Source organism: Melanotaenia boesemani, chromosome 7 (assembly GCF_017639745.1).
Source record: "Melanotaenia boesemani isolate fMelBoe1 chromosome 7, fMelBoe1.pri, whole genome shotgun sequence".
Lineage (NCBI taxonomy): Eukaryota > Metazoa > Chordata > Actinopteri > Atheriniformes > Melanotaeniidae > Melanotaenia > Melanotaenia boesemani.
In genome coordinates this window covers 29,481,257-29,497,127 of record NC_055688.1, presented here as the reverse complement: position 1 = coordinate 29,497,127, position 15,871 = coordinate 29,481,257, and the positions used below count along the sequence as shown (strand labels likewise).

The following is a 15,871-nucleotide window of genomic DNA, read 5'->3' as shown; positions in this document are numbered from 1 at the left end:
CAGTTTAGAGGAATTTTACCAATCCCTCTGTACAGACAGCCTAGTCTCAACAACAATTGTGAAATAGGAATTTTTGTCCACACATCCAGTCATTAGTAGTTTCACAATCCAGGCGTAAAAGTTTGAGATGACAACAGTATTGTGTTGGGTAGTGTTTCTCATGTGATGAGAACTGCGACCGCTGTGTATTAAACTGTTATAGTTCAAGGCAACATGTGACCTTGTACAGGTTTTCTAACCTTGACTGCATGTTTTCAAAAATCTAAACCCATTATATTTTGCCTTTAACTCCTAATTATATCAATTTGAATGGGAACAAAACAGAAATGTGAGTAATCACAAAATCAGAAAAACAAAAGGACAGTGAAACAGACTCACACACTTAAACCAACGGGATTAATGCCACCTGCTAACTCAATTTTATCAAGTGACAATGGATTTTGTGGCTGGTTCTAAGTGTTAGTCATTAACACACTGCATTTGTTAGTTATTATTACTGTGGTAATCAGTTAATGTGTACTTTTTTCTTTTGTATTTTATTTCTTTTATAGTATTTATATAGTATTTTATAGTATTTTGGCTTTTCTTCTTACTGCATGCATTACAAATAAAGTGACATGGTATGGTACGGTACGGCACGGTACGGTACGTTACGGTACGTTACGGTACGTTACGGTAGGGTATGGTATGGTATGGTACGGTACGGTACGGTACGGTATGGTATGGTATGGTATGGTAAGGTACGGCACGGCACGGCACGGCACGGCACGGCACGGCACAGCACTGTACTGTACGGTACGGTACGGTATGGTATGGTATGGTATGGTATGGTATGGTAAGGTACGGTACGGCACGGTACGGCACGGCACGGTACTGTACTGTACGGTACAGTATGGTATGGTATGGTATGTTATGGTATGGTATGGTATGTTATGGTATGGTATGGTACGGTGTGGTATGGTACCGTACGGTATGGTTTGGTATGGTATGGTATGATATGGGAAAATATTATTATTGCACCACATTGGTACAGAACCACGTCAGCGTTTCCTCACATGAACTCCTCACTTCCAGTCTTTTCAATCAATCAATCAAACTTTATTTATAAAGCACCAAAAAAACAATTTCTGCATACCAGAAGTAAAACAAGCCTTTACACACATCAAAATAGATCGCATAACAACAAAAAAAATCACTTAAAGTCTTTCACACAGTCGCACACATACACATGTGCACACACATAAAGCAGCCCCCCCCCCCCCCCCCCCCCCTTCCCTTCTGCATAAACATGACTCCCTAATTTCTGTCTCTAAATTGAATGTTTGTATAAAATACTAAGGGTGATAAACCTCTGGCTTGATGCTGCTGTTCTCACAACATTTTTTACAACACTATGGTCAAGGATTCATCTTGGTCCTTCCAAAACCTTTCCCTTATCAAGTTTCTCATTCAGTCTGTAAACAATGTCTTTCCCAGCCCATCTAAGCTGTTCTGCTGGGACAAGACAGAAACACCAGCATGCACATTGTGCCAAGAAAAAAGACACTTGATGGCAGATTCTTAGCACTTGGAGAGGGATGTTATCACTAGTGTCATGACCAGGCACTGAAGGTGGTTGCTGAGTCCATCTGCAGCAACATCAACCGGAGAAAACATCTCCAATCATTAAGAAGCCAGATTACATTCATTTGAGTGGGAAGACATCCCAATTTTTAACCAAATGTCATGGGGGAATATCAGCAGAAAAAAGGGGTATATGCAAAGATGACACGTGATTGCCACAGATGGGGGTGTTGTGCTCAGTGTTTGCTGATTGGCTTTGAGGGAAGATCACTGTGCAAGACCTATAGTCTACTTGGCATCACTGGAAGTCACAGAAGAGTGTCAGAGGATGCAGAGAAGGTCTCAAGATGGCTGTGGATCTGAAAGGATAAGCAGTGGGTTAATGCTATATGGACACAGGCTGGAAATTGATCAGTTCTGGTTGGGTCAACTGAGTCAGGGGTTCTGAAGCTGAAAGGCCCCAAAAAACCTCTATGGCCCATACTTCACTGATAATGTGTCCAAGTGCATTGCAAAATGCATCCAACATCCAAAACAGTTAACTTTATTCTTCTTTAGAAGAAAAATATGTGATAAAAACAACTGTGCAAAACTGTAAAATAACCATGATGTGTCACATTCATTTAGATAAATGATCATTTTAAAAAGTCTTCTTCAACAACAATGCAACAGCCAGGATTCTTTTTTTTTTTTTTTTTTTTTTTTTTCATATCTGGTGCTATGTGATGGAAAGATCAGTGTACTGTGTTGTTACTCTGCTTCCGAGTTTGAGAACCAGTCATATTTTAACACCTTGGGTTGCCAGATAAGACATGTCAAACTCCATTAGGAAATAGACATACTGCATCCCAAATAAAATTAGCAAAACAGTCACATCATTGATCATGTCAGCCTGACTCAAAATACCTCAGTATTAATCAAAACACTTTCATCACTAGTGGAGTAATAAAATCAGGGTCAATACTGACGACTCATTTGAAAATGTGCTTCCACCTACACTGAGTGGTCCATGTAATCGAGCTGTGAGACTACAATGAAGAGTGCTGAAGCTTTGTTCTAAACAAACTAAAGGTTAGTGTACAGATGTTACAGATACAGATCATAACAGCTTTCAACAAAAACCAGCTTTTTATAATTCTTTTTGTCTTAAATGTGACTAAATTGAATCAGAAACTGTCTCCTGAATGTTTGTTGTTTCATCCTGGAAAGTGGCTCTGACACTTATTAGCCCTTGGGCTCCATCTTTCTGCTTAGTGTACAGAATCAGGGTGCTAGTGAAATCCTCCTTACATTGTAAGGAGCGTTCTTGTAGTCAGTCCAGGTGGTGCACAGGTTTGTAAATGTGCAATGCAATGACTCTGTCAATCAGTAGCTGGTGTTTAGCTCCTCTGGTGTTAATTCCAGTTCCCCTCTAAGTGCCATTCATGTATTGAGCCATGTGCCTACCCATTTTATTTGCTATGATGCGTGATAGGAGATTTCATGTTGCACAGAAGTAGGTTAATGACCGATGGAACTGCTTCTTTCTGAGGATCCTTCATGATGAGGACCGACTGACCTTGGATTAGCCCAGGGGTAGGCAAGTTCAGTTCTAGAAAGCCACAGTCCTGCAGGTTTTCGATATTTCCCTGTTTCAACACATCTGAGTCCATATTATGTATATTACTTCTGGTAAAACGCTATATACATATATTTATATCACTATTCAGTGTCCTGAAAAGCAATTTATAAATAAAATGTATTATTATTATTTACTTTTACTTGGTAGAATAACTTATGTGTACAGACTTCTTCTTTGCTTACTATTAAAATTTACACAACAGGTAGATATTCTGGTGTTTTCCCAGATGGGGCAAACAGGCCCAAATCATGATTGTATCACCACTGTGTTTCAGAAATGAGATTTTTACTCTGGAATGCATTGTTTTCCTTTCTGCAGATTTTTTTTTTTTTTTTTGCTGTCATCTGAAAACAGTATGTATTTCCAGCAGCCTTTTGAAATGTCTTTATGTGATTTTAAGCAAATCGCAGTCACACAGCATGTAGTTTGGAGAGCTAACTTTTTCTTTACAGCCCTGCTTTGCACACTGTTCTGGTGGTGACTTGTGGACATTAATGTCCACCAGTGTGGGAGGCCTTTAATTCCTTAGAGTTTTCCTAAATTTCTTTGTGATCTTGAAGATGATTACACCCTTTGTTGTGGGATCCCAGTGATCCTAGTGGGTTTAGCTCTTGTAGGCAGGGTAATGACAGTTTTAAATCTCCTCTGCTTTAAATCCTTTTCTGTAATCCTCTCCAGCCTGATTATCATCAATGGGTGTTTTTTTTCTGAGGACTTAATAAATTAATTGCTCCTGCATGTGCTAAGATGCAATATTTCCTTACATTTTCCACTCACAGCTGATTACCATTGCAATAAATGAAAACACTTGACTCTGCTATCACATTCACATTAACAGTGGATCCCAGCTTCACATCCCTTATCCATCACTTGTAATACTGAATTTTTTTCCTCTTAAGCAAACAGTTTAGTATAGAATTTTTCATTTAAATCATTGGGTTTGATTCTCTCCCTGTGCTTGAAAGTGATGACAGTGCTGTCCGCACGACACAAGGGATACACAGTCATTGTTTGTGTGTGCCTGGCAGTCCTTATGTATAGGCTTTGAGAGTTAATAAATGTGGGAGCAGAGGACAAACAGAACTCACATTTCCAGCTCCTTCTTTCTTCTGCTTCTCATTCAGGTTATGCTTTCACAGCTGAAGAGTCTGCAATGCACATCCCATTACAGCTTTCAACTCTTCAATGATTACACATATTGATTCAAAAGGATGGGTGACCTGTGAAGTTTGCAAATTGGATGCCTGAAGTAAACATTTGTGTGGGAAGTTCCTGTTAGGCCTCTAAGGCAACTGTCTACAATTCTAATACTCGGTCGATTGTGACTTGAGGGGGGGAAAAAAAAAAATCCTGTGTTTCTCTTGCCTTCTTCTCTCATTGTCCAATTAGGCTTTTATATAATGGCCACATTCATTGTTGGCAAGTCAGTAAATGCCACTGAAGATATTAGACCATCTCTTCACTGTTTGTTTTAGGAATTTGCATGTTGCTATGGAGCTCGTCTGGTGACACTGATAGAAAAAAAATTATCTTGTGACCGTGCTTTACTAATGTGTTGCCACAAGATTTTATCACGTCGTGACCACAGATTACTAATGCATCAACGAGTCCAATGTCCACATATTGTTTTAGTTTAAGTGCCTCTTATTTAGGTGTCCTGTTTTCTAGTTTTTGGGAAACCGAGTCACTGTGGAGCTGCTGTTGAAAGGTGCACCTTGTGTCCCGTCTGAGTTTGTTTTGTAGGTAAACTATTCAGCTAGATCAGTGTTTCTCAATCCTGGTCCTCGGGGACCACTGCCCTGCATGTTTTAGAGGTATCCATCTTTAACACACCTGACTCAAATGAATGGCTTGCAAAGAACTTGACAAGCAGTTTAATTAATCTGAATCAGGTGTGCTGGAGTTGGACAGAACGAAAACATGCGGGGCAGTGAACTAGATGAACTCAGTAAGCTTGTTTAAAATACTATTACTATTCATCTCAACATTAAAACAGAGTTAAATAATATTTGCCCATGAATATATGTTTAAGTATATATATATATATATATATGTGTGTGTGTGTGTGTGTGTAATAGAAGAAATCGGACTCTTGTTTGTTTATAAATGGGAATTTGTAAATTGCTAGAGCGGCTGTTTAATGATAATAGATTATACATCTCTTATTTTTCATCATAACTATATTCTGTAACATACAGCACTGAAGATAGCAAAAGCAACATTTTATAATGTATCTGTTAATGAATATGAACTTATTTAAAAATGTATTTAAAATAAGAATGGTATGACTGAATTTATAGTGAAATTCAACTCAACCAAGAGGTTTCTCCTGACTAAAAATGAAAAAAAATGGTCATTACTCTCATCTTTAATTCCTTCTGCAGATTATTTATGAGTTTCAGGCCTGTTCACTCACTGTAGTGCCCCAAATGCTCCAAATGACATTGTTTTTAACTATTTTTGACAACTTTGCTTTGTGTTACCAGATCTTAGTCTGTTCAGAAGGCCAGCTTTTATTGCAGACAGTCTTTTCTCAAGAATCTTAATGGAATCCTTGTTTTCAAAGAACATCCAAAGATTGCAGCATAAATAGTCCTGCTGAATCTGAGCTGTTGTGTAACCATCTTATAAAGGTATACACTCCAGCAAACACTACACTACACTGGTCTCCTTGGAAGCAGAGGAATGTTTTGCCTCTCCAATATAGGCACACAAAAACATGTTACCCTTTTCAAAACTTTACCTGGATATAATAGAGCGCTTTTAATCATCAGTATTGGCCAGATAAGGGGGTTGTCACAGAATTAAATTGCATTTGGTGAAAAGGAGATGAAAATCAATTACACCAATCCAATATTAACCCTGATCTCTATGCAGCATCTGTTAAGGGGCCCTTGGACCAAGGTAATGGTAATGAACCCTTCCTCCTTCAAAGAAAGGCCATCAATAGTATTGTATTGTGTATATTTATTACTTATATAAACTGCAAAACTTTAAAAAATTTATTATTGTTTCTTCAAGGTTCTGAAGAGCAATTTAAATCATGTTATGAAGAATATGGCATTTATTATTGCTCCAGCTGACATTTCCAAAATTTTGAGGGGATGCTTAAACATTGTATTTTTTCATGTGATTTCTTCTGACTTGTCTGATTATTATTATTATTATTATTATTATTAGTAGTAGTAGTAGTAATTTTTACAGTCTTCTAAAGAGGCAATGTAAATCCAAATTTAGGTTTGTGCAGGTTCTTTGATGTCGGTTTTGGATTACTAGCCAGATTATCTGCTTGTGACAAAACAACAAGTGAAAATGCAGCAATCGAAGTATGCAGTGCTTTTTATTTATTTATTTTAAAAACGAAAGAAGGGATAAGTAAGTGGGGATTTTGCTGACTGTGTTGACATCCGGCTGTTAGATGTTTGCAGTGAAACTAATGGACCAATCACAACGCGAGTTTGTGGTAAGCACATGCGCAGAACACGTGAAAGTCCTGTGCAGCGGTGGATCACAAAGCAGAAGGCAGGACTCTGAAGTGTTTGGCTCCATACTTCCGCGAACTACGAACGAAGTAAGATTGTTTAAGTAACTAAATAACTAAATTTTGATAATGCTTACCATATCACAGAGTTAGATAGCTTTGGTTTTGTCTTAATTTAAGCTTCGGGCGACTGTGTGCGACTAAACGCCAGCAGGATCCAGGCAGTGCAAAATAAACAAACCGTCTGATCAAACGTTGCTTTTGCTACACAAATTACAAGCTAGCTTACAGAGCCCCGTGATTCACCGCCTGATTTCCACTACTGGTCACTTTGATTAATGCTTCCACTTGAAACGGACGTTGTTAGCACTTTAAGTAAGTGCTTAAGGTTATAACATGCCATCGCAGGAGTAATTACAGTTGATTGAACCTGTTAGTCATCAGTGTCGGACACGTGACTTGGACAAGAATGTGTAGCTGTTGAATGTGAACTGTTGATGTTCTCATATTTGTTGTCCTTATATTTGTTTTAGCAGACTTAACATGGACGTTTTTATCTTCTTTTTCTCCTTCTTCCCTCTTGTGGTTTTATATTCTCAGAAGTGTGCACACGTCTTGAAGGGGAGGGGATAAAGAAACGAAAAAAAAAAAAAAAAAAAAAAAAAAAAATTAATGATGGCTGCTGCTGCTCCACCCACCAAATGCAGCCTGAGAGAGGACCTAACATGTGCCATATGCTGTGACCTGTTTCGGGAGCCTGTAATGCTGTCCTGTATGCACCACTTTTGCAAATCTTGCATATCCAGGTACTGGAGGGGATCGCTGAGGACTGTAACCTGCCCACAGTGCCGCAAGGAGTTTAGCTCTAAGCATTTTCAAACTAACTACCTTGTGGCAGCCATGGTGGAGAAAGTCCGCTCCACCACCTCAGATACTCACATCAAGAACATAGAGGTGATTTGCTATTTTTTTCCACATTCACCATGCATTAAAACACAATCCTGCTGTTAATTATAGCTGTCACATCAAAAACATAGTGTTGCTTTATGTTAGGTAATCTCATACAAATCATGTTGTTTTCCAAAGTAAACCGAACAGATGAGCTGGCTTTTATATTTGAGTTGTGTAAGTCAAATACAGTTTTGATCCTGGTTTCAGTCCATATCTGTTTATCACTAAAGTTCCACCCTGAAGACGTCATGCTGGAAATGTTGAAGCCAAAGTTCACTCTTCACTCCCTTTTATATTACTTTGTATGACAGTAACCACGGCAGGATGACCAGGATTCACTGTTAAGCCAATAAATTCACCTACATGCTTTAATACCAAACTATCTAAAATCCTCATAACAAACTATACTTTTGTCATGTTTGTTATGTTCCGCTGATTTACAAACAGTGACGGAGCGTTGTTTATTCAGCTTTATTAATGCTTTGTCATGAATGGTTTGACATTTTGGGAAACATGCTTATCATCTTCCCTAGGTTTGATAAGAACATTGATTTCTTCAGCAAATAAAAAACTGCACACAAAAACTGCCAGGCTAAACAGGATAGCTGATTAACTTGCTATTACTAGTTTCTTTGATATATTTAAAAGCTAAACAGTTGAAGAAATCCCACTTGGCAACTTCAAAGTTGCAACAAGATCCTTTATTAAAATGCTGAACTATGCATGAGATTTTTCTGACATATTTTCAGTAAGCAAATAATTTGTAAAAAATAACAGACTTACCTTTTTAATATAGTTCAGTTTAATTCAATATCAGCATAAAATAGTCTCTCAGAGGTTTTGTGTCAAAACTAAGACAGTGAAAGTTTAATTTGGAGTTAAAACAAATAGTACTTGTAAGCAGTAGATCAATATTTTGGGGGTAATCTGGATGATGTAGTTATTCATTTATTACTGATCTCTTTGATTCTCTTTCACAGTCTGTTTTTTTTCTAATACTTCCATGACTTTGCTGAATTAAATTTGCACGCTGCTTTACAGAAACAGCTGCGAGAAACTTTGGAGAGCCACCGCCTGAAGAAGGACGACTTCATCAAAAGTATTTGCAAAGACAAAGACAAGATTAATACTATAAAGGTACACTTCTCCAGGGATCCAAAAGGATAGCAGCAGTTAACAGATAACAAAACAGAAGAACTCGTTCCTCCCTGGTGGCTATTTCCAATTTGTCTCTGTTGATATTCAGGGGTTGTCTGCAGTTGTGACAGTTTGTGCTTTGATTTTTAAAACATTATGAAAATGTGCTTCAGGGCATAAACACCTTCCCTTTTTTGTGTATATCAGCTGTGTGTAAGACTGTCAATACGATGTTATTCTTACATCTTAACCATTCTGCCATATTTGCCTCAGATGAAAGCTGTAAAGCATCAGAATGCAAATTGTACAGGCAAAGGGAAGAAAAACGAGAACACATCTAAACACAGTTTGAGTCTAGCTGTGTCGGGCTGAGCTGATGAAAAGAAATAGTTCCCTGTAGCTGTCTGACACATACATCTTTGAATCTAATCGTAGCTTCATTACCTCATGCTTGTACTTCTTGAGATATTGTGTTGTTGCAAGCTGCTTGGCATCATAAGTGACTCCAAAAAAAAAACAAACCCCAAAGCAACAGAAAGCACTACATCATTTCTTCTACCCTTAACGACAATCATTCCTCTCCACCGCAGAGAGTTGGGGCTGATCTGGAGGCACGTGTTAAAGGCGACTTTAGAGCTCTTCATCAAATCCTGGAGGAGGAGGAAACCTGTATGCTGGAGCAACTGAGAAGGAAGCAAGAGGAGGAGCTGGAGAAAGTCCAGCGCCACTTGGAGGTCTTAGAGTTGGCCATGAGGGAGCTGGAAAACAATATGCAAGTGCTGCAGAGGTTTGGCACAGCCATGGACGACATCACACCCACTCAGGTGAAGGCTTTGTGTTATCATTATCTTTGCCAAGGTGGAGTTCATGTATTCAGTGGCGTCTGTCTGTTAGCAACATGACTCAAAAAGTTTTGGATGGATTTTGATTAAAATTTCAGGACATCTCAGAAATGGAATAAGTCATCACCCCCAAAATAGATTTCGGATCAGCGCTTGATTTTTTTTAAAAAGGATGCTTTACTATACGGAGATAGTGATAATTTTACCATTTAAAAAAAAAATACCATGACTTGGCAGAGTTCTGCGATCTCTGAGTGCTTCTAGTTAGAAATCTGTCTAAAATTTGAGTAATTTAAAGGCAAAGTAAATTTATTCATATAGCATAATTTAGCAGCAAGGTGAGTTTGTTTCACAAAGGTAGTGTATGACCACTAAAAGCTTCTTTTTGATGCTCCAGATAACCTAAAATTGTTTAAAGGTTCATAACAAACCAGATGATCACAAATGTATTTATTCTTGTGAATGATCTTGTCATGTGGGGAACATGTTTATATGTTTGTGTGCTTTACTACTGAGAGAGTGAACGATAAGTTATTTTAGTGTTTGTGTTTTATCTTGAATTTCTGATTTTACACTCCAACTTCATGCACTTGGAATCAAACTAACTCTTGCACTGTGTACAATATTTACTGTGAGTGGTTTGCTTTTAACCATTTATTGTTTGTGCCTTGTTATGTGTGTTGTTGTGACCTGCCAAGGGACAAACTGGTGCAAATTAGCTGCTAGGCTAACTGTAGCACATTGACATTTGTGCAGTTATCTATTAGTGTGCATTTGTCCCTGTTTTTTTAAACACAAAAGGTGCATTTCAGGCTGTATAAAAATGGACTCTTTGATGGACGGGTAGCCAGTGGAGATGCTGGTCTTAGTGAGGAACAGGAGGGCTCAGGTTTAGCTGCAGCTGCCTGATCAACCTTTCAGTACAGACCAGTAAATACACTGTTTCCATAATTAATTTTACTAAAGAAAGTGGCATGGAGCAACTTTCCTAAATCACTCTCTGACACTAGTCCTCTTTTTCTTTAGATGTTATTGAGTTAAATGGTCAAGTGGAACTTTTTACTGGCTTAGTTTGATTGTTCAAATGTAGATCTGCGTCCATGATGAAACTTGCTACTCTGGCTTGGTTTGTTGGACTGATGGGACTTAAGCTTTTAAGGGATTTGTAGGAGCTATTTATCTCTTGTCAATAATGTTTTAACTTTGTTGGTTAATTTAGTTATGGATTTCATCTGGACAATTGATTGCTTTGTGCATGTGTAAAGAACTTGTCCGTGGTGCATCTGTGGCTCTTTTGAAATCTTTTTTTTTTATTTTATTTTTTTTTTAATTAAAAAATGACCACATCAGGATTTGAATCCCCTGGCGATGTGGTTTTACAAATTAGTGTGTCATCTGCATAATTATGGTATATTGTTATGTTGTTTTGCATAATCTGAGTAAGTGGAGGCGTGTAGATCTTGAATAGAAAATGCCCTAAAACAGAATCCTGGGGGACTCCATTTAATTTTTGTCCACTTCGATGTGTGATGACCTGTAGACACTAAGTAGTCTTTGTGTTTAAAGTAGACCTCATTTGTTTGGGGCTGTAACAAAGTCCCACCTAGTTTTCCGGTCTGTGGAGCAATAACAAACTCAGACCGAAACATCTCTTTATGATTAAACTATTGAATAAAACCTTTTCTATGATTTTACTTTGAGAAGACAGTGTAATATTGATTTGTGAGGAGTCTGTTTTCTTTTAACTGGGTGGCAGTATGCATAAAACCTGAACTTTGTCTAATTTAATCATTTTTCTGCCAGTCTGAAACACGCAGTTAATGTGATTTTTCTTTGGTCGTCTTCCTGACAGCTTCCTCAGCTAAGGTAAGAACTCATTTCATTGTTATGACAGTAATTGCTTCTGGCATTTTTGCAACAGTCATAAACATATTTGACTTCTTCCTCTAAGTAGTTCCATTTGTTTTAGGATTAAATGTCCCTAATGAAATGTATGTTTGTTTTTTTGTTTTTTTTGTTGTTTTTTTTTTAATTGACAGACCATGTATGCAAGTGGATATTGCTCCAGATTTTAATATAAATACCTTCAGCAGCAAATTCTTGGCTCCATTACAGTACATCACATGGAGAAGGATGTTTAAGTCCCTGAAGCCAGGTAATTTTCTTTCTGATGCGCTTCATTAAACACAAAAAGATTTGAGTTAGATATTATATGACTGGAATATAATGAGAATGTGTCGATGTGGCATTAGGATTGCTAGTGTGACCCTGCATTTAACTGTAAGGATTTAATTTATTTAATACTGAATTTTCTAAGAGAAAATATTAGCACTGCTACCATTTAAATATATATTTTTTCATCTCAAAGCTCCTTCCCCATTAACGTTCGACATCGACACAGCTCACCCGAGCATTCGTGTCGACAGGGACAAAACCATCGCAGTCGAAAATGAAGTAATGACCCAACATACAAGCCACAGCAAACGCTTCCTCCAGTGTGTCAACGTCCTGGCTACCCAGAGCTTCCAGTCAGGTCGACACTACTGGGAAGTAGAAGTGGGCTCCAGCCCTAAATGGGATCTGGGTGTTGCATCTGAGGCAGTAGACAGGCACGCTCGGATCAAGCTGAGCCCGGAAAATGGCTACTGGACCCTGCGACTGCGTAATGGAAACGAGTACTGGGCTGGAACGCAGCCATGGATGAGGCTACAGCTCCGATCCTCCCCGCAGAGGGTTGGGGTTTACTTAGATTGCGATGAGAGGAAAGTGACCTTCTACGACGCAGATGATATGAGTCTGCTCTGCTCGTTCAGCAACGGGCCGAGGGGCAAAGTGTTCCCTTTCTTCAGCCCATGCATTAGTGACAACAGACACAGAACCCACCCTTTAAAACTCATCCATTACCCTGCCGTGGCTCTGTCTGACTAGCTGCAGTCAGTCGATTCTTAAACTGTCCATTCACAGATTTACCAAAGGCTATTATCATTCAGCATTTGCAAAGCGGTGTTGCCATTATTTGCATCATCTTTTCATATAACAAGGAGTTCATTTGAAGCTGTTTTTATTTTTTCCATGGTGTAATCATTCTGAAGAGGCTCATTCAGTAAGCAGCTTAATTGCATTGAGGAAAAAACTGTTCCAGTTTAGATGAAACAAAGTACATTTGATGATTTACTAGTTTTTAAATATATGTAAATGGTTGATCTTCTGAATGAAAATCTGGATGATTATCCTTCATCATGACAGACCATCTGCAGTCTTTTCTGTAGAAGGTTTTTTTTAACTCACCTTGAAATGTAATCAGCGTGATGGAAATAAGTGTTTTATTGTGTAATTTTTCATTTGATTAAATTGTTCACTTTTTATACTTGAGTTTCAAATGAGGCTGTTTTGTCCGTTAGCTTTTAAGCCAAATGTGATTTCTGATGAAGTTACACTTAATCATGTTATGTGCCTTATTTTAAACACGCATGTATATATTGTATCTTTGATCTTTGCAGTCTGTCTTTGCATGTAGTAGTTATATACAAACTGTAAATCCATTCTCAGTCATATCCTGGTTAATAAGCCATGTATTGTAAAACCCACTGATGCAAATAATAAATCACTTTTTCTTCTTCTGTTTTTTTTAAACAAACACTGTCTTTGATTTTTTTTCTGAAACTGTGACACTGCGCACATTTGTGACCTGTGCACATTTAAAATCAACCCTACTTGAACTGATCAAGGATGTTATTAAGCATCATCAAAGCAAAATGCACAACAGCGTACTCTGTGCTTGATGGCAGTCCAAAACCATTGAACAGGAGAGGAGAGGAGGGTTGTTGACTTCGCTGCACCTGGGGTGGAATTTTTGAAAGCATGAGCCATCCCTGACACTTGAACAGCAAGAATAGGAGGGCAGTAGGTTATCTTTTAAACACATGAGAGCACAGACGTCCTGTTTCCTCCTGCCAGGTGAAAGGTCAGGCAAACGGTGACAGTGGTGTTGTCTGTGGAGTTTTTGACAGGTCTCGGGGGGAAGCTGGAGCAGGATGCTGCTGCCAGCTCTTCTGATTGGACAACTGGCACAATGGAGGAAAACCAGAGGAGGACCTCTGGTTTTCCTGGGCAGTGGCGTCATAGAATTTGTGAATTCAGAGTATACTTAACACTTACTATCCTTTAACTATTTGTATTCAGACTTATTTAGTAATGTAGTAAAAATTGATGGCTCTTTAAGCAATGTATTGTGATAAAAAGACATACATTGATATAAATATTCTTAAAGTATGATCTCGAACAATAGTGACAAATCCAAAGGATGCCACTTGCTTTATAGACTATTCTTACATGTGATTATTTTAGTTTTCAAATATTGTCTTAAACCCACATTGATTAAAACTGTAGCAAAACAAACAAAAGACATTAGCATTTATTTAAAGACAATTGCTCACAGCCAACTCAGAAAAATATACTCTTATTTTTATACACTTTTATCCAAAAAAAAATGACACACAAATGAGATTTTGTTGTTATTGTAACTATCTGAATATAGAACCAGATGAGGGGGGAAAAGGTCCACTTAGTGAATATATCACACTTTCAGATCGATGAAATTAAACTCTAGATCCAGATTATGAGTCTGTGCTTAACATAAAAATATAATCATAGGATCTGCAAGGAATTGTTGGGGATGCATCTGCAATCATGAGCAGATTTCACAAATTTTAGGAGGCTTTGCAGAAGAAAGTCTTGGCTGCCCTAAAAGAGCATAGAGGGATGTTGCAGTTTGCAACTGTACATACTGTAGAAGCAAACATCGTGCTGTTTGCGATTGGACATTGTGGACATGCATATTTAGACAGAGTTGTGTTTTGTGTTGAGTACCGACAAAGAGAGCTTTTAAGAAGCTGATGCCAACTGTTGATGCATAAGGCATGGTGAGAGACATGTCATGGTTTTGATGTCAACTGTAAATTCTTCATATCAGTTACAATGTAAAAACTAATGAAAGGTCATCTGTCTGGGTGCTGAAGCTGAATTGAAAGTGAAGCTTCCAACAGAATAATGCTCTTCAACACACACACACAAATCCACCAAGGAATCGCTCACAAAGAAGAAATACTGAGTTATGAAATAATCTGGCCAAAAACTGAATTTAAAATGTTGTATGAGTTGTATTTGAAACAGTCAGCGCATGCAACAAAACCATATGTCATTTTGCAAATGGAGGAATTTTGCAAAAGAGAAAGGTGGACGATTCAGACAGGCTCAAATCAGTTCTGGGAGAAGGTTTCCAAGGGATTTAAAATGTAATGTCTTGTTTACTTTAACTCGCAAGAGTTCAGCATCACAGAGGAATTTGTCCAGTCTGCACTGACCAGCACTAATTATTCAGTGAATAATTTATAAGTAATAGACCTGCTACTGTAGTCAGGAAGGCTGGCATAGGTACTGAATGATGAGAATTTTTGGCTGCTACAATCAAAACACAAAGCTCCACTGAGCAGAGACTGCTACTTCAAAGTGGCTTGGCAACGTGCAATGTGCAGCGCACAGGCCCATGGACGTGAACTTCGGTGAGAGAGAGAGAGAGAGAGCATAGCTTGCTTCACATCCTTCCTATGGTAGTAGCTGCGGAGCTGTAATGTGTTTCCTGACCCGAGGATGGGCTGGACGGAATGTTGACACTTCAAGGACAGGTCCTTGAGCCCCCCGGTGTCTTTTTGGAGCCAGCAGAATTATTCAATTCCAACCTTTTCATCTGACACAGAGGTGATCAAGCTGTCCTGCAGAAGGGTTGTTGTTGTCTCAGTCGCTTTATGTGAGCAGTGTCCATTCAAAACATGATCTGTTTTATATTCATAATGAGATCTGGTAACTCCCTGACCACAGCTTTACTTGACTATCAGCACATTCTAGCATGTTTATTTTCCTCTAAACTCGAGGCCGCTGCAGGGCTGAAACCAGGGGAACGTTTTAATTACAACCATTCAATCACAACATTGTGTTTTAAGGTCAGAAAGGTGGGTTGCCGTAGGGGGTCCGGGAGGAAAACACATGCCCACAATAATATGCAGTGATCCTTTGGCTTCACACTCTCAAAAAACAACTGAGAATGACAACATACACAACGATGATTAATATTTGTTCTCATTCCTCCTGTTGATGGCTGCTGTGTGGTGGATGCACTGGTTTTCACCGGTTCTGAAGGCGCAGTAAGGAAATAAGCTAGGGTCCGCTATCGCAGTATTATTGTTGAAAAAGATTTCCCAGTAGAGATACAGCACACTA

The 15,871-nt window shown here is 38.5% G+C and overlaps 1 protein-coding gene across 2 annotated transcripts; it reads left to right on the top strand.

Annotated features, from left to right (window-relative positions):
- Nucleotides 1–6,639: 6,639 nt before the first annotated feature.
- trim105 (tripartite motif containing 105) lies at nt 6,640–13,225 on the top strand. 2 transcript variants are annotated; one of them, XM_041990441.1, is made up of 7 exons: nt 6,640–6,755; nt 7,266–7,619; nt 8,658–8,753; nt 9,344–9,577; nt 11,448–11,461; nt 11,635–11,750; nt 11,964–13,225. In XM_041990441.1, the coding sequence occupies exons 2-7, from the start codon at nt 7,338–7,340 to the stop codon at nt 12,521–12,523; spliced, it is 1,302 nt and encodes a 433-aa protein (XP_041846375.1). In that variant the 5' UTR covers nt 6,640–6,755; nt 7,266–7,337; the 3' UTR covers nt 12,524–13,225. The 2 variants fall into 2 exon arrangements, with proteins under 2 accessions (XP_041846375.1, XP_041846376.1); XM_041990442.1 differs by lacking the exon at nt 6,640–6,755 and adding an exon at nt 6,803–7,040.
- The last annotated feature ends 2,646 nt before the right edge of the window (nt 13,226–15,871 follow it).